At 41.4% G+C, this 22,669-nt stretch overlaps 1 protein-coding gene across 1 annotated transcript; it reads right to left on the reverse strand.

Moving 5' to 3' along the window:
* Window positions 1–597: 597 nt before the first annotated feature.
* cplx2a (complexin 2a) lies at window positions 598–21,804 on the reverse strand. Its single transcript, XM_084379343.1, has 4 exons — window positions 21,521–21,804; window positions 20,072–20,156; window positions 5,193–5,371; window positions 598–2,315 (listed from the first exon to the last, which is right to left on the reverse strand). The coding sequence occupies exons 2-4, from the start codon at window positions 20,100–20,102 to the stop codon at window positions 2,124–2,126; spliced, it is 402 nt and encodes a 133-aa protein (XP_084235469.1). The 5' UTR covers window positions 20,103–20,156; window positions 21,521–21,804; the 3' UTR covers window positions 598–2,123.
* Window positions 21,805–22,669: the final 865 nt, after the last annotated feature.

Raw genomic sequence — 22,669 nt, forward strand, 5'->3', positions numbered from 1 at the left:
AACTCTTTGTTTTCATGGCTGAATAAACTTAATAAATACTAATAATATATAATAATTAATAAATAAGCTAACCCTAAAGGACAACACAATTTCATTTACTTTGTTTATATTTGGCGGACCCTGCCACCTTTCTAGCTTCAAACAGTGTTCTGGGGACCTTATTTTTCTCTGAGAACAGCTTGTTTATTCAGTTATGGAAAAGAGAAATATTTATGAGTATGATTGTATGATAACATAATCAATATTGTAAATATTAAAATTCTGAGTTTCTTCTCTAAAACTACACAGTGCCCCTTTAAGCATTAAAGGTCCAAGTAAAAGTAAATTATACATATATCTATGCTATACTGAACACTATGGGTCGACTGATTATCAGCCTGACCCTAAATTCAACATTCTTCTGATTATAGGAATCAATGTTTTGTTTTACAGTGTTTTTTTATTATTATATCTCATTGCAGATAAAAAATAAAGTAATTTAAGAATGTGCTTCTTTGGCTTTGGCACAGGAAGCAATCAGCAAAGTAACCACTAATTAAAGTTATCAGATAAATGTAGTGGACATCACAGAGAACAGAAGATGACACGTCTTTAATGTCTGTGAACAAGGTTTTAAGTTTTTATTGAATCTCAGGCAGAAACATACATGATAATCCTTTATTGCTCGTGGCATTCCACATCACCCTCAGCAGCTCATTCTCACACCTAAACCAACGATAAGTACAACTGAATAAAGCATCACTTCATGACGTCTTTTTGTGTGTGTGTGTGTGTGTGTGTGTGTTATGACTGTGTGTGTGTGTGTGTGCTTGTGTGAGTGATGTCTCTTCTCACAATTCCTCACATGATGCAAAATCCAGACTTGTCGTCCACTTTTCAAGTTAATACTGCTTATTAGAGCTTAAAAATCACAAATACATATGTCCTATTTATTCATACAGATTCATTCAGTACTCTCTCCCTAGTATTAGATCCTGATAGTAATAGTATATATACTGTAAGTTCTGGTTTTATGGCTGAAAGCTTAAGGTTTTGGCTGTTGTATGAACGGCTACACGGTCATTCTTCATCAAAACAACGAGACAACAGAAAAAGAAAACCTGTAAATGAAATCTCCTGAATGCATACATATCATTTTCTTTTAATTACTGATATTACTGACGGTTATATCGACATGGTAGTGAAAACACACTCAAACTAAGGAGTTATTGCCATAATATTTTTTGCATGATAAAGAAGAGGAATAAAAGGGGGCGGGGGGGTGAGTTGGTACATATCCACACAACAAACCAGACAAATGGCATGCAAGACATAAGAAGGAGACGCACTGAACAGGGGGAGTAGAAACATTTTTTTTAAACACTACACTACATGAATGTCGTTACACTTTGATGTTGGGCGTCGGGGGAGTGTGTGGGGGAGATAGACAACAGGTCCGACAGAGGATGTGTCACACTGTGTGCAAAAAGTTTGACATAAAATTTGGACATGGTCGAACACAAAACAGTAGCTTTAGGAGCACACAACAGTAGTCTTTAAATTTCCTTTTTAAAATATGGCTTATCAAGTTATCACATTTTTTTTTTTATTTTAGAGACAGACACACAGTTAGTATAATAATTTCATATAATATTTTAATGATTGTTTGCCCACCTTGAGGCCTGTAACGTACTGTATTTATGTACAAATTGAGTGAACAGGGATATTATTTTTCCGCGCTGCCAGAGAGCTCTGCAGCTATCACAGAGGAGAGAAAAAGAGTTTAAAACGTCTCCGACTAGAAGGATAAACCATCTAACATAGTGTTTTTTAGCCCCTCTGCTTGCTGTTAGCTTCATTTGTGTAACATCGCTAACCTCAGTCTAAGCTAACGTTCACCTGGCTGGTCAACCTAGCTAAGTCTAATGGCTACAATTCACACTGCTGGTTCACATCAGCTTAATTTTCCCGCCGTTTGTCCAAACACCAAAATGTCACACAAGATTAAACTTTACTTGATGTAGTTACAGAGCAAAGTCCATACCTGTCATGTGAACAGGAAAATAAACCCTGATTTAAGCCAACCTTGTGAATGTAGCCTATGAACAAAGCTAGATAACGTTAGCATTAGCTAGCAGGCTAGCCTACTTCTTCAGCATGTCTTGCAGTGGGCCTGGCAGGTATTTCATCACTTGGTCCATGATGCTTTCCTCTTCCTCCTCGTCACCGCAGCCGGCCGGCACGGCCTTCTTGGGTCGAGTCAAGCTGCCAGCTGCGGTCTCCTCCGCGGCGGCTGCGGCCTCGGCTTCAGCCTCCTCGCGCTTTTTTAAGCCGTACTGGTAGTCGGTCACAAAAAAACACATATTTGGAAATTAGAAGAGTGAAGAATGCAAAGGAAATGCCGGTTAAGAAAAACACCATAATTGAGTGCTGCAGGGATATTTTTGTAGGCCGGCCCGGAAGTAAACACCGCCCTGGTTCCCTCGAGAAAAAAGCGAACAGGATTTTTCAATTGGATTTTCGATTAAGCTCTGGGCTCAAGGCAAACGTTCATGATGCTTTTGTAAGCAAGAAAATGAACATCACAAATGATTTTGAAAGCTTAAATGTAATCAGAACCAGAGGTAAAGCTATGGTTAAGCTAATGATATAGCTAATAACATTATCAAGTGGTATTGCTAACAAGCCAGCTGACTGCCTGCATACATGAATGTGATGAAAATAATTTAGATGTTCATGCCTTTCAAATTTCTATTACACCTAATGGCCAAAACTGGGAACACACAACAAGTTATTTCAAAATATCTTTTTTTCATTTGACACTTTCTTATGTGGTGGTTGCTTTCCGAGTCCAAGCGTGTCACATGACCTGCAGTGTTGACTGTAGTGCCTGCACTTACAACTCTGTATATTCTAGCACTCTTCCTTTTATGTCTTTTTTTGGAGCTTGTTCTTCTTTCCCCAAGTGACCAAAACCATCTATTATTGCAGCTTTAAGAATTGAGTTGCCTTCTGACCTGAAAGGCGTGACACCAACTTGTGCTGAGCCAACAGTTTTGCTCGTAGCATCATACTGTAAGCAGAGGATGTAATACAGAAGTGTGTGTGTGTGTTAAGGCATGACAATATAACCCTGTACGTATTATATTTGACTTTAATTCTGTATTTTAGGCACCAAGTCAGATATGTCAGCATTTCCAGGAAAGTCCGTTATTACGATTACGATTTAATGCTCATGTACTGCGAGTCATCCATCCCATGGCGCCTTCTCCTGTTTTTGTTTTTGAGTAGGTGCTAGCCCTCATTGTCTGGGTCTGTCAGCTTGGAATATGTCAAAAGCAGGGCGCATGTCTTGACTGCTTTTGACAGCGCATGTCAACGTTTTGCTGCATTTATTTGTTTGACAAAGGCGCACAAGAAAAATCAGCTTTGAAAACTGTTGCTGCCAAAGATGCATCGACAAAAGATGGTAATATGGAGTCAGCGTTCCCCGTTGCTACAGCCAGAATTTGAGGGAAAACGTAAGACTGTGCGCTTTTTAAAGAAATAATATATCACGATGACAGCTTGCATTAGGGAGTGGAGTGAAATACTAAGATGTTACTGATCTCATTTGTCAGGTGGCAGCTCTGCTAACAATGTCAGTGACTTTAAATTTCCAAACAACTGGAAAAAAACAGCTTTACATACGACACTATTCGCTCTGTCGTCTGTCATACTCTAGTCTGAACACAGAATTCAGCTATAATATGGACATTTCTCGCTGTATCCGGCACAACGGGATAAAGCGGTGGAGGAAGCTGACAGCAAACCTTTCAGTAACGAGCGCTCTGGGAGATGTTCCTCGCTCTTTGTTCTCCTCTGGGAGAACCTGAGAAGAATAGAGGAGGTGAGGAGCCAGGGGAGGAGAGACGCTTTTCATCCCGCTGATTCACAGTATTCCCCTCAGACCTGCCCCACCCACAGACTGCCTGTCTGTCACACTGGCTCTGCAGTGAAGTGGGCACACTGCAGGCTTTACAATCACAGCAGAACCTAAAGCAAACACTGTCCGAGTACGCACTTACGCTGACAGCAGCCTCGCCCACGGGAGACAATAAAACACACATTGTACTAATGCTGATTGAGAAGGCAAAGTTCGAAGACGTGCAAAAAAAAAAAAGTATATCAAGACAACAGCATCACGATGCATAAATATCACATTGTACAATTAACATCCTGTTGTTACACTTGTACCTAAAGCGTTCACTGAACAAGAAGTTGTGCATAAAGGTTGTCTTGGATAGCAGTTAGCGTTTTCACAGCACCCCTCTCTCTGACTCACCCGCATCCGTCTGAACATTCAAATGTATTCTAACTGATCACGGCTCCTCATTTTGTTTATCTACGACTTTCTCCTACTCTTCCAGCTCCTTCCTGCCGCTCCACTGATCTGAGTTAAAAATAACATAAAAGCAAACAAAAATAGTGCGATTATTCAAACACAGGTCTGTTATAAAAAGAGTTTTGCTGTCATGCAACCAAGATGTGAAGCCTTTTGAAGATCCGGCATCCAAAACCATCAAAGCTTCTCACATGAATGTGACACAATTTTAAATTTTTACTCTCGCTTCTCTGTTTTCTTTCACTCCCTTTTCGATTTCGCATTTCTGTGAGCATCCATTGTTAGAAAATGAATCTTATATGTATTCTCTTTTTGGTTTTTCTTTGTGTTGGTGGCTGGATTCCTGATGCAAACTGACTGACTTGGTTCCTTGTGTTGGGTTAAAGACCCCACTGACAAAACAAATGTTGGCATTGTACATTTCTGCAAACCAGGGATACGTTGCAACTGTTCATTTCTTTATGTTGCATCTTCACATTTCTTAATGTTCAGTTTTCATTTTTTTATGTTGTGACAACGCTGTGCTAATTGTCTGCAAATGTCAAAACACCATCTCAAACAGCGGTCTCTGGGTAAAACCATCCAGTTCATGCTTTTTAAAATATTAAAACACTGTCTCGAAAAGTGGCCTCCTGTTAAAAAAATCAAATAAAATCCAGCGGTTTCACGCTTTTAAATGTCAAAACGCTGTCTTGCACGATGGTCTCTTGTGCAAAACTAACCAGTGGTTTCGCACAAATGTTGAAACGCTGGTCTCGTTTGCTCGGTGTCTCACACAACTGCAGAAATGTAAACTTGAAATGACCAGTGGAGTATTAGTGTCTTATACCTTATCCCTGATGCCTTGCCTCATGCTTTCCCTCTCAGCCTCCATCTTGGCATATTTGGCCTTCCTCTCTTCCTCCTGCTGCCTCAGCGCCTCCTGTCGCTCCTCCTCTTTCTTCGCTGCGTCGGGGTCCTCCTCCTTCTCCTCCCCACCCAGCATTTTGCCCACATCAGGAGGTCCTCCTGAGAAAGACAGGAAGTGAAAAAAACAAGAATTACATGAGGCACAGTGACAGCTGTGGATCAAACTATCAAGTTGGTCTGTAAGACACATAAAGAGGAACAAGACAGACAGACACAAGACAAGCAGGTAAATTGACATCTGTTATCCTCATATATTTACATTGTATTATATTTTACTATCTCATTCATTGCACGTTCCACTTGTACGGTTCAGTGTGTGAAAAATAAAATGATTCTGTTTTTAAATATGTGACTCAACACGTGCTGGTGACTCCACCCTGTAGACAGGCTGATTGGAGACACTCCATACTGGGAACATGCCCAGTGTCCACTCTGCTACCTGCATAGCACCACCATGGTTTGGAAAAGAAGTGGCCTATTGCAGCTCTTTTCACTCATGCATGCAAAACAAATGGTTTCCACTGCCATAGCCAAGACTGTCATTCCCCCATGCAGTGCAACCCCACCCTCCAAACATTTTACCTAATATCTATTTCACACCTTGGGTTTACCTTTAACTTCAAATATAATTTCTGTGAATTTTATCTGTATACATGAAGGTCTAATTGTTGTTTCAAACTCCATCTCAGCAATCTGCCTTAAAAAATGTGTAATTTGTGTCATGTTGTTGAATGCAAGTTAGTCATTAAAACAGCCAGAAACAATAATGAAGACATGACCTCAGTGTCCTCAACGGTGGCTACAGCTTTAATGGTTTCCTAACTGGAGGTGGGGGAGCGCTGAGGTGCTGAGTGGCCCTTTAGCTGAAGAAATGTGTTTTCCTTCTGCCATGATATCAGAGGGAGGGGGTGTGGATCAGGTCTTTTTGTGCGTCAAACTGTGCCAACCTCACCAGTTGATCAGTGCATTAAGTTGTGCTTTTGCAATTGTACAGCGCTTTGGTCGACTGAGGTTGTTTTAAATGTGCTTTATAAATAAATTGTGACTTGACTTGACTTGACTTAAGACAAATATTTTTTTAACTACTAAGTTTTCTAAAGGCCAGTGATGTTGATCACCGGTTTGTACATTTTACCCAAATTCCTTCCTTATTTACGCGGCACCACCGAATGTTGACAACGCGCCATCGCTTCGCACAGTGGGAAATACATCAGTGCAGAGTCAACTGACCCGAGAGTAAATGCCGAGTGTACACACTCCCATTGCACACATAAGCCTGATCTTAGCAGGTTCAAGTGGGATTTTTGAGCAATAGGAGAAACTAGAATTACCACCTTGCAGTTGTATGCCTCCGCGCACAAGTCAAGTTGCTATTCCTAGACTTGGGTGTTGAATAATAGACGGAACATTTTTTGCAGAACATTATGATTTCATAGTGTGGTTGACCTTTGACCTTTTGGATATAAAATGTCTTCACTTCATCATTTTATCCTGTTAGACATTTTTGTGAAATTGCGTCAAAATCATCTTGATCATCTCGAATTGGTGAGTTATTGCAAAAAATGTGTTTTGTGAGGTCTTAGTGACCTTTGACCTTTGACTGCCAACAACTCATCAGTTCAACCTTGAGTCCAAGTGGATGTGGTAGTTTTGTTTTTGGTTGGTTATTTCCTGATTTATTTCGTAGTTTATATCCTCTTATGTCTTGTCACTTTCTACTTCCTGCTCACCATAAGAGTGTTCCCGGTGTTCTGTTCCCCTCCTGTGTTCCTCCCCAGCAGGACTGTCCCTCCACACCTGTCTCACATCATCCTTGTTAGCACTTCTCTGTTCCCAGTGTCTCTCCACCTGCACCTCATCCCTTCGTTAGTTTAGTTTGAATTTAAGCCTGTGTTGTTCCCTCTCTCTTTGTTAGTTCCCTTGCCTGTTCCCTTGTCCTTGTGTGTTCCCTGTGTTCCTGGTTTGTCCCTCATAGTTCTCTGGTTTGTCTTCAGTTTTTGTCTTGCTTTGATTTTTTCCTTTGCCTGCCTTTTGTTGCCAGTTTTCGTCGCCTGCTTTTTAACTGTTTGCGCTTTTGGATTTGGGGCATTAAGCTGATTAAAGCTCACTTTTTGTTATACTACCTGCCTGCCTGTGTGTCTTGCATAGGGGAACTTTCTGTGTAACTGTGACAGTGGATGTTTATGACAAGTTTGAAGAAATTCCCTCAAGGCCTACTCGAGATATCACATTCACAAGAATAGAACGGATGGACAGCTCGAAAACATAATGCCTCTGGCCACGGCAATCTCCAGCGCGGGGTTGATTTGTTGCAGACAATTATATTTTGTACTACAAGCTTCATGATTATTTCATGTTTAAATATGCAAATGAGGTTATTTTCAGAAAACAAATCGTAACTAAAATAAGAATCTGAACGTGCGTTTTAGGACACATTTTCCCCCCTAGGCTGAAAGAAGACATGTGGAGGCAAAACAGCTTGAAATCTCAAAATTGAGCAGAGTCTCATCAGATTAAGCAGTATGCATTGTTAACCATACTTCTCTAGCACTGAGAAACACAAATTAGATCACATTAACGTGCAGACTTGCTGTGCAATATGTGATAAGAGAGCATACGTTACGAATATGAGTTTTGACTATTACGCAACAATTCACCCCCTGTAGGAGTTAAACATCCCATGAAGTAATGCCTCGTGATGCCAAGGCTGAAAAATGCTGACTGTTGCAAATGAAAGAATAAGAGAAACGAGGGAACCTGTCACCAAGCATCAACACAAGAGAAACAGATGAAGAGAAGCCAGTGGTCTGAAGGATTTGGGCAAAGGCAGGGGGAGCAGATAAGCAGTGAAGAGGAGGGAAAAAAGAAAAGAGGGAAGAAGGACAAGGGAGATAAGGAGTCAGTATACTGCTGCTGAAATTATGACAAAACCAGACATATTTAGAAAAACAAGGGGAGCATGAGGAGAGGGAGAGAATCTGTCAGAAACTATTAAGTCCAATTAACTGAGCTGTTCCAGTTAGTGGGATTACCCAGCAGTTTCTGTGGGACCGAGAGGGAGAGGGAGAGACGGTTGAAGAGATGGAGGGAGGGAAAAATGGAGGGGGTGTCAAGAGGAAAGTGACAAACTGAAAGGAGGAGAAAAGAAGAGGAAGATAGGTGTAAAGGAAAGGATGAAAGAGAGTGAGGACAGGAGGAGGAGGAGGAGGAGGTTAAGAGGCAGACAAGGGGCATCTGAGGAGAGAAGGCAAGCAACACGGAAATAAAGAAAGAAAGACAGAGCTCTCCTTCATTCTGCAGCTGCCCCCAGGTATCGTTAGTATTTTGATTCATCAGCATTAAAAAAAAAAAAAGAAACTGCAGCAAAATGCGGAGAGATAAAAGACAGGAGAGACAGAGGAGAGGAAAGGATGAAGTGGGAAGAGATGAGTGCGAGAGCAATGAAGGAGAGAATGAACAGGGAGAAAAACAAATTAAAACATTAGGGAAACTGCAGACTATAAGAAGAGAATGAGATCTGTACAATTACAACTTCTGGAGCCTTTTGTTTCTATACTGGTGACTATGCAGCACACTCATTTCAAATCAAATTAAAAACTGTCTTAGTCTAGTTAAATGAGAAAAAGCTGCATTATTTACTAATATTATATCATATATTTTAGGTTTATTCTTATATTTTTACTTTGATTACAGCAGACAACAAATGTTTAATCTAAATGAAAAGGTGTTCAGAAAAAGTACTGAAAGTGACTTCCTGTTTAAAATAACTTTCACCATGAACAGAAGGGAGAAAACACCTCATTCACAGTTGGAGTTACACATTTTGAAAACAAAAGTGTCTTTGATACTTCAGCCATTGTAAAATACTGTACGTCCATAGTTTGTAATACACAGTGAAAAAATGGGACAGCATTGGAGCCAAAATGGCTGAAGAGATAAAGAAGATGGCCACCAATGGAGATCTAAATTGTATCTACAGTCCGTGCAGTTTACAGCCGTGTACAGGCTCCACTGTTCAGGACAGGTGCAGATCACATCACAGCAATGAGGGCTCGGCACCAAAGATGGAAACTGAATAGAAAAAAAATTAAATGAGCGATCAATCACATTATTGAGCCACTTGACGGATTAGAAAGAAATTCAGACAGAAAGAGAGAAATCCAAAGCAAACTCAGGTATCGCTGGATCAGCATTAATTAACAGCACAGGGAAGCTGACATAGCAATATCTGATACATTATCCCTGCTCTCTTACAGAGGTGTGCGTGTGAGAGACACTCAGAGAGCAAGAGGGGGAGGAAGTGATCTAAAGAGCATATACAGTGAGTGTCCATATATGCACATATGCACATAAATAATTGCCTGGTTCCATTTTAGGCTCTCACGCATGAGTTCTCATGCGGTTTCTTTTCATGTGTGTGTGAACGCACATGTATATCGCAGTATGTCCATGTATAACGGGGTGTGTGTGCACATTATGTATGCACGATATCTGCTGTGACTTTGCATTAATGATAACATTTACATGCAAAAGGTATCTGAGATAGCGGCTCATATCCCAGTTAAAGTGTTACTGTGGACTGTTTCTTGGCAACTTTAATCCCCACTCGCCCGCATCAACACATACTGAATAGAGCCTGTTTTATCTTAATTGCATTAGGAAACAGCTTGCATTCTAGTTTAGGTCAGCTGCTGCAAACACGGGAGGAGGAATAGAAATTGGACCAATTAAGAATCAGTGTTTGCAGCTGAGACATGGTATACTATCCACTGTTACACTCCTTTCCTTTAACCTTGCCCCTACAGTGGAAATCCAAATAAAACTTGATGAGGATGAGTTTAACCAAAAGTGTAAATTCACTCATTAACTCCTCACCCCCATGCCGATGGAAAGTCGAGCAAAGTTTCATGGACATTTCAAGAGCTTCACAACAAAACAGCGTGGCAGTATTCTCCTAAACAACTGAAAAGAATGATAAAATGGCTCCATACAGCTCATCCGGCCTAATCCAAGTCTCAGGAAGCCTCAAAATCCCAAATTGGTTTGAAGAGATGTTATTTACACCCTTTGTAAAGATGAAATCTGTGCTGTAGCTGCTAAGCTAAAAGTGTTAGCATGCACATTTTTTCGAGCAGTTGCATGAGCTCAATCATGTGTCCAGTGAGTGAATTACATCTCGTCATATCAGTTGTGGATCTTGGGGCCTCTGGCGACTTAGACTATGCCAGACGAGCTGTATGGAGATAAGTCCCCATCTACTTCATTTGTTTAAGAGAATGCTGCAACACTGTTTTGCTGTGAAGCTCCAGAAATGTTCTACGAAACCTGACTTTCCATCGACGTGAGTCATTTTCCTTTTTGGGTGAACTTTTCCTTTAATGTTTACACGCATCAATATCCTCATCAACATCATAATATCCCAGATATATTCAGATTTCTCTGGGCCAGAGAAGGAGCTTATCTAACACACTGCAAACATTATTCAGGATCAGCTTGTGATCTGCATACCTGAACATCTTCTACAGAGTCCGTGTAAACACGGCTATTGAGTCCTGTAAGTGGAGCGATGACTCACAAGCAACTAAGCCTCATTGTAAAACGATTCCCTTACCCTGCACGGCCCAGAAAAAGCCCCTCCAGTTCCTCTTTTTAACTACATTCTGCCAAACGAAAACAAACTGGGTCTGGTTTCACAAAATCTTATTAGCACATTCAGATTGTCTTTGTTCAAATTTGAAGAAGAAGAAGAAGAAGAAGGAAAAAAAAAAAAAAAAGAGGATCCTGTGAGACAAAGCCCAGAGTTATATTGAGCTATGTATGATCCCGGCTCCTGCTTTGTGAACCATTTTAGAGATACAGCAATGTCTTTTCAAACCAGAATAATTCTATTAAGCTCTCCGGCATCACATAAGCTGTGTCGAGCTATGTTTTTGATTAAAGTGTCTCTGCACTTTATCCCGGCATATATATAGCATTAGGTTGTAGTAGTTGTCGGATTGACACTCAATATATAATAGGCTGATAAAAGCCTGTAATGGAAAGCTGACAGGTTGGACTTTAACCCTGCTTTTGTCATTTTTGCATAATCTGCATTGAAACAGATGAGACAACTTTCATCGTTTCAATCCAACGACAGATTGCTCAGGTATTCGTACGGAATTTGATTTATTGACAAAATAAAATGCCAATTAGCTACAATGTTTAATTGGTTTGAGTAATTTTAGAAGAAAAATTAAAAAATCCTTCATTCCACCTTCATAAATGTAAATAATCCTTCATGAGAGTCAACTGAATGTCCGCTATTTGTGGACAAAACAAGACATTTCAGGATGTCATCTTGGGATCTCAGAAACACCCACTGGTGGTCCCCCAATGCTAAAAACCCTACCAAAGTGCCCTCTTGGATGCCCCGATGGTAAATAAAACATGATGAAGTGCCCTCTGGGGTGCCCAACGGCATACAGCCGGTGACCTTTTTATTTATTGTTTTGGCCCTAGCCCCTCAAACAGTCCACCACTGGACACACTGAGCCACATCTTTCCCCATTTTTTGACATAAACAACTGATTGATTAATTGAGAAAATACTTGACAGAAGAATCAACAAGGAATTCATGATAATAATCATTAGTTGCAGCCCTAATATGCTATGTTGGCGTCTCGGAGGTCTTTAACACTGGTTTTGCCTACACATGAATGTAACACGATGATACCACTGAATAAACAAACATACAGATCATCTGGGATGAGAGTTTTTTGTCCACCCACCAAAGACTTTTTGCCTCGGCAACAACCTCCGTCCAACTTTGCCAGCAGAGATACAGTGATACTGCGATTCTTTTCTCGATACTTGAAATTGCCATTGCTTCACTGCTTAGATAAAAGGTGTCATCTCTTAATCCTTTCCTTCTGGAAGTTCTTTTCACAAATCTTTGTTAAATCCAAAGTCTTGAGAGAGGGAAGGAAAGAAGGCTAACCTTGGCTAACTCTCCCAGTGCTTGAACTTTTGACAGAATCAGATAAACAGTACTTATCTGCTCTTTTCCCTACTCGAGGTTCTCAGGCAAATCCCTCTCTAAATCCAGAGTGTGGTGGGAAAGCGGATGAGTGTAAAGATCTAGGCTTGGCCTTCAGGACAGAAACCATTGTCTCAACACGGCTTATTTTAACAGCAGAGGGAGAAATTTGAAGAAAAGGAGGAGAAAGTGTGCTCACTGTTGTTACGCTGTATAATTGGTGGCTGTTTGAGTTCGCTTACATTTCCCTCAGGTGGAGCGGCTCTGCACAATGTACTCTGCACATGCAGTGAGACAGCTTTATATTGCAATGGGAGTGAAGTTCACGAATGCAAGCTCATTCTCCTGACCCAGTTTAAAACACATGGGTTGTTTTATTAACTTTCTTTGCAGCAGCAACATTATAGTATTAAATAAATACTACTACTACTACTACTAAGACTTTAAAGATGCAAAGTCCTCGAATTTGGGAATTTGTTATTTCAATGTCAAACAAAGTTTTATGGTCCGTTATATTTATATTTCTGCCTAATTAGATTTAGAAGACACATTAAGGGACTTGAATTCAATGAGTGGATTCAAAACTGGACTTAATACACTGCTGTTGAACCCCAACCCTGAGGTAATAAGAGTAAAATACCCTGTGTTTTCTTGTGATGACGGGTTGATTATCTCGTTATATCGAGATAACAAAGTACTTCATTCACAATGTAACAGCATTAAAAGAATATTTGCGAGCATGGCCGCTCTCTGCCTCTGTAATAAAGTGAAAACAGCCAACAGTTTCTGCTGTCAAAGCTTGGGATTCACCACTGCTGGCGCTGCTGACATGTGGTCCTAAAGAGGTCTTAAATATTCTGACGCACAGTATGTGTCAGGGCAGGAGAGAGATGCCTTTTGCTTTTTTGTAGCTGTTTTTATTTTTTGAAACATGGTGTCCAATGTCTGAGTCACTGTCATCAAACCGCTACTGGTTCCCTGCAGCACAGGACTCGCTGACACCGCAGCAATAAGTTACAGTGTTTCTCAACTGGCAGGGTAGAAAAATGGTTCATCACGGTGAGCCAATCTTGGTCATTTTTGCACTGCTATTGGCATAAAGGTACCCTGTGGAGATTTTGACCACTGTTTTCATGAGTATGTTCACATTTTGTTTTTATTGCACATGGACAAAGGCAAGCATGGAGGCAACGTAATATGCTATACATTCCTGACGTCAGTCTTACGCTATTCCACTGATTGACAGTTGGTGGCAGTAACATGCACAGAAACATATCAATGCACCAACAAAGGCAGAAAAGAAGAAGGCTGCAAGCTTGTGAATCAACTGTGGTGACAGCTTTATTGAAGTCTATGGGCGATGCATGGACAAACACACTAAAACCCAACATATCTGCGTCGTATGACTTCTGGTGAAGAAATGCCTCCAGAAAATGAAAGGACACACTTCAGAGAGTAGGTTAACCACGGATTTCTTTATCTACACGTTGTTTATCTCTCGATTTCGTTTGGGAAAGGCTCCTGTTCGCAGTGTAATTTCAGTCTCATCAGTGATATTTAGTCGAACCTGCCATGTTTGGTCACGACATTATAAGCCCTGTCAATCATTTAAAAAAAAGCAATCAGTGCTGAACCTGCTCTCTTTCATTTTCTGGAGGCATTTCTTCATCAGAAGTCAAATGTTGTAGATAAATTAGGTTTTAGTGTATTTGATATGTATTTATATAGTAGTATACTAGTATACCAGTAGTATACTAACAGAAATGCTCCATATAATAAGCTCATAGACACCAGGGTTCTAATACAACTCGTCTTTCCTCTCGTTCTCTCTGTCAGTATCTCTCATTCGTGACTTACTGTAGATGTTTGAATGCATTATTTATAGACTATGGACACACTGTCAAACACACACGTGTAGTCACACACACACACGCACACACACACACACACACACACACACACACACACACACACTCTGTACTCTAGGAGGAGCTCAAGGTCAATTTGATGAATTGAATTTGATTTGCTGGAGTAATGCACAAGAAAGGGGGAAGTGTGTGTGTGTGTGTGTGTGTGTGTGTGTGTGTGTGTGTGTGTGTGTGTGTGCGTGCGTGTGTGTGTGTGTGTGTGTGTGTGTGTGTGTGTCTGTGCGTGCGTGAGTGCGTGCGTCCGTGCATGTGCAACCAATCAAGCAATGAAGACCTGATTCCCTCAGCCAATCACATTAGAGTGAGCTAAATGTGATTATCTGCACTTTGAGGAGAAGAGGTGAAGGAAGAACATCTCAAGGTGTCTTCGGTTTTCATTTCACCTCAGATCACACAGCTTTGTCACACTTAACCATTGAAAATGTCTCCCATTAGAGGGAATTGATGGACTTGCTGACACACTGTTAAGCCTACATGTCGACATGTGATCAAATGTAAGTGAAGCTCGGTGGAGGTATAATAATGATCACAAAAAAATATGGTAAACTTTTGAAAGTACTGTCTAATTGAAAACATAAAACTGATATTATACTTCAGATTGTATCAGCAAGTATATTCCCATTTTGTTTACAATATAGAGAATATATAGTTTCATTTTTAAAAAGTAAATTTCCTAATCTAGCTGGGTACTGTGTTTTTTTTAGCTAGGGTTTCTCAAACAGGAGTAAATATTTGATAGGGACTATTATCAGTTGTAAATAAAAGAGTATGTTCTAAAGTAGAGGTCTGTGGCACCATGAATATAAAAACAGTAAGATATATCAGGCTTTAGTTGAACAGCGTTTAGTCTTTTCACAAGATTTGAAAACATTAGGTAAATATATAGAATACTATCACTCGTATTGTTTGATTTCTTGTCAAGCAGAACAGCCCGACTACACTCAAAAACTAAAATTTGGCGAGCCAGCTGCCTTTTATTTTCATTACAAAGTAGTAAACCGTGGAGAGCAGCAATTAAAAAATAATGCCAAACACAGAGCATAGTGGGGTCTATTCAAGTTCACTTGTCGTCTCTGTCTTTTATCGTTTGCGAGTTGCAGCAGTGACAAGCTTCTCAAAAAAGAAGCTCTTTACAAGCACATCATTTCTGCATCATTTTGCGAAACAAAAAACGTTGGCAAGAGTTTGTATTGAGATTAGGATTAACAATTCAGGAATAGGCCACTCACTGTCATACGTTGTTTTAAGTATCTACAGCACAGTACTAACAAGCCATTCGTACACCCATCTTATCCAGAGAGCAGATACATTTTACCACTTCTGGTGTCGGCATGGAGAGAGAATGAGTCAGTGATCCTATTCATATCTGCTTCTTCATTTGAGACAACTGTCTCCCCTCTTTATCCAAGTTGAGTCAATTTTTTTTTTTACTTATGTCTGCCAAATCACAAAACCTCAAATTTGCCTTGAGGGGCTTTCAGAGTCTTAACAACACCGACTATGAGGAACTCCATAAAGAACCCCTTTCACAAGAACATAAGCTCAAACATATTTCTCAACAGATTTAACTCGACGTTATGTCTAAAAATGTATCTGCTAATAAGTTATTAATGGTTTTTAAAAGTATAAAAAATGTTCGCCAAGCCACACCATTTAATGAAACATAAAACGAAAGTTAAAAGAGACATTATGCTCATTTTCAGTTTCATAGTTTTAATTTTGGGTTACTACTTAAGTAGGTTTACACGCGTTAAGGCTCAAAAAACACATCAGTTTTCAAATACTGTCCAGTCCAACAGTACTGTATTCCCCTTCTGCCTTCTGAAACGCTCTGTTTTAGCTCCTGTCTCTTTAAGGCCCCTCCTCCTGAATACCCAGTCTGCTCTGATTGGTCAGCTCACAAATGTCTGACCCAGCACCACTAACAACAACAACAGAGCAGCTGTGCTAAATCAATTCTTACGTGCTGAACTAGCTGCTAGGCATAAATTATGCAAATGTGTGACTCCGTGATGTAGTGTGATGTCACAAAGTCACAGAATCAAAGGCGGGACTACTGACGAGACGTTTCAGGAGCAGTGTTTTCATTGGGAGAGAGGAGCCACTGTTGCGGTATATAAAAAACTGAAGGAAAGCAACAAACTGAAAAAAGCATAATAGGTCTCCTTTAAATGTTTGTTAATTTGGTAATTGAACCTTACCATTAACTTATTGGCTGTATAGCGCTGACTTTTCTGCTGAGATAGTCAGGGTTTGACTGCTGCCTGGGGCCTTCACGGTTTGATTGAGCTCAATACCTCGGGAATAATGACTACCTCACTTGACAGCCCCCCTCTATTCTGTCAAACTAACTTTAGTTTAAGGAGTTGGCAAGTGCTGAGTCAGCGCCGGAGCACTCAGGAGCAGAAGCAATCAATGCACAAAGAAACCTCAGTGGGTCCTGAGTTTAAGGTAAGGTGCAAACACTGTGTATAATAACAACAGCGCTCGATTGATGAATAATAATCCCAACTGTAAAATGAAGCACGATTTAATCATCTTTGTTCCGGAGGTAAGCACCTGTGTGCTACAGCGGCGACTCACAAAATATAATGTAGGGAGCCGAAGGTACAGTACATTATAATTTCACACCTACTTTGTCTACAAGTTGGGTCAACATTAACAAGTGGTTACATATACGAGGGGCCCATTATTGACATGTTGCCTATGTCTACGCCTGTTGAAATGCTAACAAAAGAGAGCAAGGTGCAAGGTGTTAGTTCTTGTTTGGACATTTTAGTTCAGAAAAAGCCAAACGGTGACAGCAATTAAGGCACAGGAGAAAACCTGGCAACAAAAATCTTCTTTTGCTCAAAGTGCTATGTGTATGAGAGGGCAGGGGAAAGCCAGCTTGGGAGTGAAGCACACAGTTAGTTATTCTATATTCATGACACAAAGTACAAATGGAGATGATGGGAACAAAAGGACCTCTTCAATCCAAACTAGGGGTTGACCGATGTGTTTTTTCATGATTATTAACGATTATTAGTTATCAAGGAGACAGATAACGGATATTTGGATTAGGATTAAAAAAAAAAAAATGGTGGTAACTTCATCTCCCTGATGATTTTTTTAGTTTGGAATCCTTATTTACACAGATCCGATCTAACTTGTTTTTCTGGGGGATACAATGTGCAAGCCGAGCCCTCAGCCATGGTGACCGGCTTAGGTAGACTCAAAATAAATCACGAAACCAATATAGGACTGTTAATCAGTGAGCTAGACAGCTCATGTTATTCATGTGAGGATGTTCACGATTATCATATTGTCAGTGTTTTTTTTTAATCACAACCCACAATAAAATATTTTATCATCTCTGTTGGCTACTGCAGTAAGAACCATCCACCAAACATCTGAACTCTGCAGACGTATGACTCTGGATTTGAGTCCTGCTGAATCATCTCAGTTATACATTGCTTCCAAGTATCTGTAACCAAAGAAGCCTTGGAGGATTAGTTAATGCACTGGCAGCATCTCTTTCACAGACATCCACACACTCATCACCGAACATGCTCAGCTAAACACTCAGCGACGATGTAGCAAATCCAAATCCAAACAGAAGCAAAACAGTTACAGGGTGGAAAAGAGCAAGGTAACAACAGGCCATAACATCTGATCCCTGGCAGTTTCTGTGTTGGAGCTCATGATTTCTGTGTCTCATAGTTCAAGATATTCCAGCCTGAATTAGGTGTAAACCCACAGTGACGTCACCCACTGGCTTGTAGACTGCCATTTTGAAGTCTCGATTTTGGCTGTCACCATCTTGTTTTTTTTGGGACTGTGGTTATCACCTACTTCACTCTAAATGGGATCATAATTCATTGAAGAAGACTTGAAACTAACGATTGAGACCATAAACTGATTAAGAAACTGTATGCTGGGGTAAAAAAATCAAGTGAGTAGACCAGGAAGCTGCCATCCATAAAGCTATGCTAGTGTGGCTACTAAAAGTGGCGGCAGGAGAACCATATACAAATCTTTAGTGTGAAGGAAAAGCCATGCATCAAACGTCCACAGTCAGAGTTAAAACCGAGGACGTTACAGTTACATGGTGCGCAGCTTAGACATTAAACCTCAGGCACGCCCAATAACGCAGCCTAATTGATTTAACAGATTTCACTAACATTGACGTATTGACTGACAGGCCTGACCATCAGATTGATAGCTTAGCAGATTGATTACCTGGCTAATTGTTTTCTTTCATTATCTGATTTTTTCTTTCCCCCTCGGGGTGCTTTAAAGATCCGGTGCGCCGTCAGCATTTTTACAGACACTTCTGTGGAAAGAGGTCACTGTGTCCCAATCAGTCAGCATGGACCGGAACCAAAGACAGCTCTGGCTCCTGCAACGATGTCTGAAATGTACTGACAGCAGAATAATCACCCCGATAGGCATACATATTGATTATCAGACACATATCAGCACTTTCTCTCTCTTGCATCCTCTCTCCCTTTCTTGTCTTTCTCTCATACACAAAAATCTATACCCTGAAGTCGGCCTGTGCAGCGTCCATAATTCATCTCGCCTGGAGATGCAGTACACACACACACTCTGTCCTATACAATATCTATAAAACATCTCTCCAGCACAGGCAGAGTACACACACACACACAAGGCAAACACCCACACTGCCAAATCTATTCCCAAAGTCCGCAGGCGGAGCGCAGCCCGACTTCTGCGGAGTGAAACCAGCATCCAATGCGGTGCAGTTGATTTAAGAATTCATAGCGCAGACTCGAGGTACAGCAGCTATGCAGAGCGAGGCAGCGCCGGCATCCCCTGCATCCCAATGAGGAGGCTCAGCTTCAACTCCACATCCCACAACTGTAACTGCCTAACAGCTCTGTAACGTGGACAACAACAGCTCAGCATCATGCATGGCTGACCGGTGTGTGTGTGACTGCTGCATTATAACTACCGGTACCACTTTCCTGCCGTTCCTCTTGAAGCTATAGCTGACAAGGAGGATGGATTACAGGGTTATAGTGAGGACTAATTAGGGGGCAAATAATAGCTAAGATAATATTCTAAAGGATAATACCTGGAGGCTTTAAAGGACAAAAAGTCTTGCATAGTTCTTGGCAAAATAGCCCCTCTCTATTTCTCTTGCCTGAGAAGACACCAACAGCTTGCTTAGGCTGCCTGGTGACAACTCGCTTTTTTTTCCCTCATTATGAGGATTAGGAGAAAATTAAGCACCTCTTGTGCTTATACACACCTCTTCAGATTCCTCTGAGTGAGCTCAAAAATGTGTGAAAGATCAAGCTAAAAATAAGACAAGGTGTCATTTTGGATACGCAAGGTTTCCCACTTGACAGGTCTGTTGTTAGAACATGAGAAGACGTACTACTGCTGCTGCTGCTGCCTCTGTCGTATTTCATCTGCAGCAGTCGTTACCTCTCTGGCAGAGATTTGATACACTTTTAGGGAATCATCAGTCGCTTTTCTAGAAAAGCAGAAATGTAGAAAGCATGAACAGGTTTCCGTAATCCTGGTCGTGTCGGGTTGTGACATTCAAGGACTTGACCCACAGGACATTATTTTTTAAAGAAGTCATGCCCTGCCCTGAGAGGTTTTTAAAAGATGGATGTAGAGAGAAAAAAGGAGAGAGAGAGAGAGAGGGAGGGAGAGGGGGAGAGGGGGACTGCGCAGCTGATGCTTGAAGTCAGGAGTTTGGTGCAGGATGGATTATCCCATCCCACCATCCCCATCACTACCGGCCCAGTACTAGCACAGTACTTCTGCCGCTGAACAGCCCTTTAAATCCTTTACACTGCAGTGCTGTTAAATCAACCTCCAGCCCGGCACACTACTCACCTCCCAGCGCAGCTTTCATTACAAAATTCATGATGAAGCAGTTCTGTGTTCTCCTCCTTCAGTGGTCACGTTATCAGGGACAGACCTGCAGCCGGGGGGACAGAATACACAAGCTGTGACTGCATGAATACCACTGTTAGGACATGCAGTTTCACTCCAGCGGTTTTCATATACAAGAGTTTGATGGGATGGGGGGAGGACGGTGATGATGATGATGAGGAGCGATGCGGACAAGAAACGACCTCCAGACAAAGGACCCGCAAAACCAGCCCACCAAACACACAACTTCTTCTACTTTTTAGGACAATCACAATATCGTCACAGATGTGCGATCCCTTTAGCTCTACTTCCTGAGCCCCAGAATGTGATCACCTCTGCTCTTGAGAACAAAACAGGGTGATTAAACCGGGTTAAGGTGGCTTTACCCTCAAGTACACGGTGTCCTGACTTTTGTGGAGGCACCTGCATCCTCGATTTACAACCAACACTCCATCTTGTGTGGATTTATGCTGACGCTGCCTGGCTTGGCTGTCATGTGTCCTTGTGGAAATAAAAGAAAAAAGGGGGCGAACAAAGACGGGGTCAAGGATGAGCAAGCGGAGGCATGATTTCGTGTCAGGAGACGGGCCTCAGAGGGCATCGCTCGACACAGTCTGAGAGAAAAGGACTTTTAAAATATGCTTTCCAGCCTGACTCTACGTCAACTGTAGTTCTGATATGCGACTTTATAATGAGCGTTATGACATTTTCTCCCCTAGTATGATCTTGTAGTACTTGTGATGGGATTTCAATAACTCAGGGATTCAATTTATGAAGAAATCTTGCATTTCTTTCTATAATATGACTTCTGGGACTCTGAGTTTGCAGACTTTAGGATGCTTTTTGATGATTTAAAAAAAAATACATCTCCTGTTATTATTACATTCCACTGATATTTCTATGACAGTTGCAGAGCTGAAGAATGACTTTATATCGACCATTTCTGCTGCTGCCATTGCAGTAAACGAAAGCAGGGGAGGGAAGAAAAAAAATAAATCCTCCTCAAAACTTGCCGCACTCATTATTATGTCGCTGTTTCGTCCCCGACTCGTTTTCATTCGCCCAAAGTGGAATCTGCAGCATGCAGCTGAGCGTCTTTAAATCATTTCCTGGTTCTCTTCTTCATCATCATCATCATCATCTGCAGCAGCAGCAGCAGCAGCATCTTCTCCTCGCATGAACCCTTTACAGTATTAACACACCGACACTGGTGCGGTGCAGCGTTTCTGTACAGTGTGTGCTCTCTGTCAAATTACTGCAGATATTCAGAAGCCAGTTTGCTCCGGAGGCTGCGTGAGGAAGCATCAGCATCTTTTAACCCCAGTGCACCAACCTCTCACCATCCGGTCCCGTCGCTACCCACAGTAAAGCCCCTCACAAACACCCCTGTCTTCGCCCGATCGGACATACCTTGTTTTGATCCTCCTCCAAGTCTTTATATCCCTCCAAGAAAGAAAAAAAAGCTCCCGTCGCAGTCCACTCTCCTTCTCCTTCTTCTTCTTCTCCTTCAGCGGGGTGAAAGAAATCACAAGTTGTGCGTCTCACGGGCGGGTTTGTGCCTCTGTGCGTGTGTGTGTGTCTGTATGTGTGTGTGTGTGTGTCTCAGTTTGCAGACATGCCGGTTGTGTCAGAGTCGGGCTGCAGCGGCGGAGGAAGAGAGTGTATTCCTGCAGGACGAGATGAGAGCATGCAGAGGGAGAGAGGGGGGGAGGGAGGGGGAGGGAGAGAGGGAGCCCACCAATGTGATATCACTCCAGTCGAGCTCCTGGTTCATTTTTCACCGTTTCAACAAGGGATAAACACTCAAAAGTGCTTTTAAATGTCCAAATAAACTCGTGCAACTGCAGGGAATCACAACAGAGGACAACATGTAAAGCAGCCAATCAGCACCCTCCTCTCAGCTCCTAATGTATTAGCTCTTGTCTCATTAAGCCATGCCTTTAAGGCTCAAGGTTGCTTTAATTGTCTTCTGAAAGATGTGTGGGGGTTTTTCTAAGAGGAAAGAAAAATGTTTATAAATGAAAAACACACCGTTTTTATAAATGCAGTTGAAATGGCATGATGTTTAAAGGGGCTCCGTGGAGCATCTGTGCTGTGCTCGAAGCCGGGCGTTTGTTTACCTTCGCAGACTCCATTTTTAAGCTAACGTTAGTGACTGTTGTGGAGCGGCGAGGCGCTAAGGCGAGAGTTGAACGACTTAAAACAGCTGATAAAAAAGGCGATTAATACATGAGAATCTGCGACAATTTTTGACATGAAACTCCTTAAACTACTGACAAAAATATTCGCACACATGGCGTTTAAAGCGGCGATGTTTGATTGTTTTGGCCACATGTTCAGCAGAAGTTGTTAACTCACAACCCAGTAGGTCGTGGCAGTTTGATGTGGCAAAATTTAAGGTGTTGGATTTGTGTACGTACATGGGCACAAAATTGTTTTATGTGTACAATCCTGAAGATTACATTTCTTCAGTACTTCCAGAACAGACTTTTATGAACCAAAATCCAGATCTCTCCCTAACCTTAACAAAGTGAATCCTATAGATCAAATGTCACGACT

The sequence above is a fragment of the Pagrus pagrus genome (genome assembly GCF_965226575.1).
Source record: "Pagrus pagrus genome assembly, chromosome: 2".
Classification (NCBI taxonomy): domain Eukaryota; kingdom Metazoa; phylum Chordata; class Actinopteri; order Spariformes; family Sparidae; genus Pagrus; species Pagrus pagrus.

What these genes read in the sequence shown, in the direction of transcription:
- cplx2a (XM_084379343.1), bottom strand. Translation starts at nt 20,102, where the DNA reads ATGAATTTTGTAATGAAAGCTGCGCTGGGAG. An exon ending in AATGAAAGCTGCGCTGGGAG is followed by an intron (nt 5,372 to 20,071) that starts GTGAGTAGTGTG and finishes TGTCTTTCTCAG; the next exon opens with GAGGACCTCCTGATGTGGGC. An exon ending in GGCAAGGCATCAGGGATAAG is followed by an intron (nt 2,316 to 5,192) that starts GTATAAGACACT and finishes ACCGACTACCAG; the next exon opens with TACGGCTTAAAAAAGCGCGA.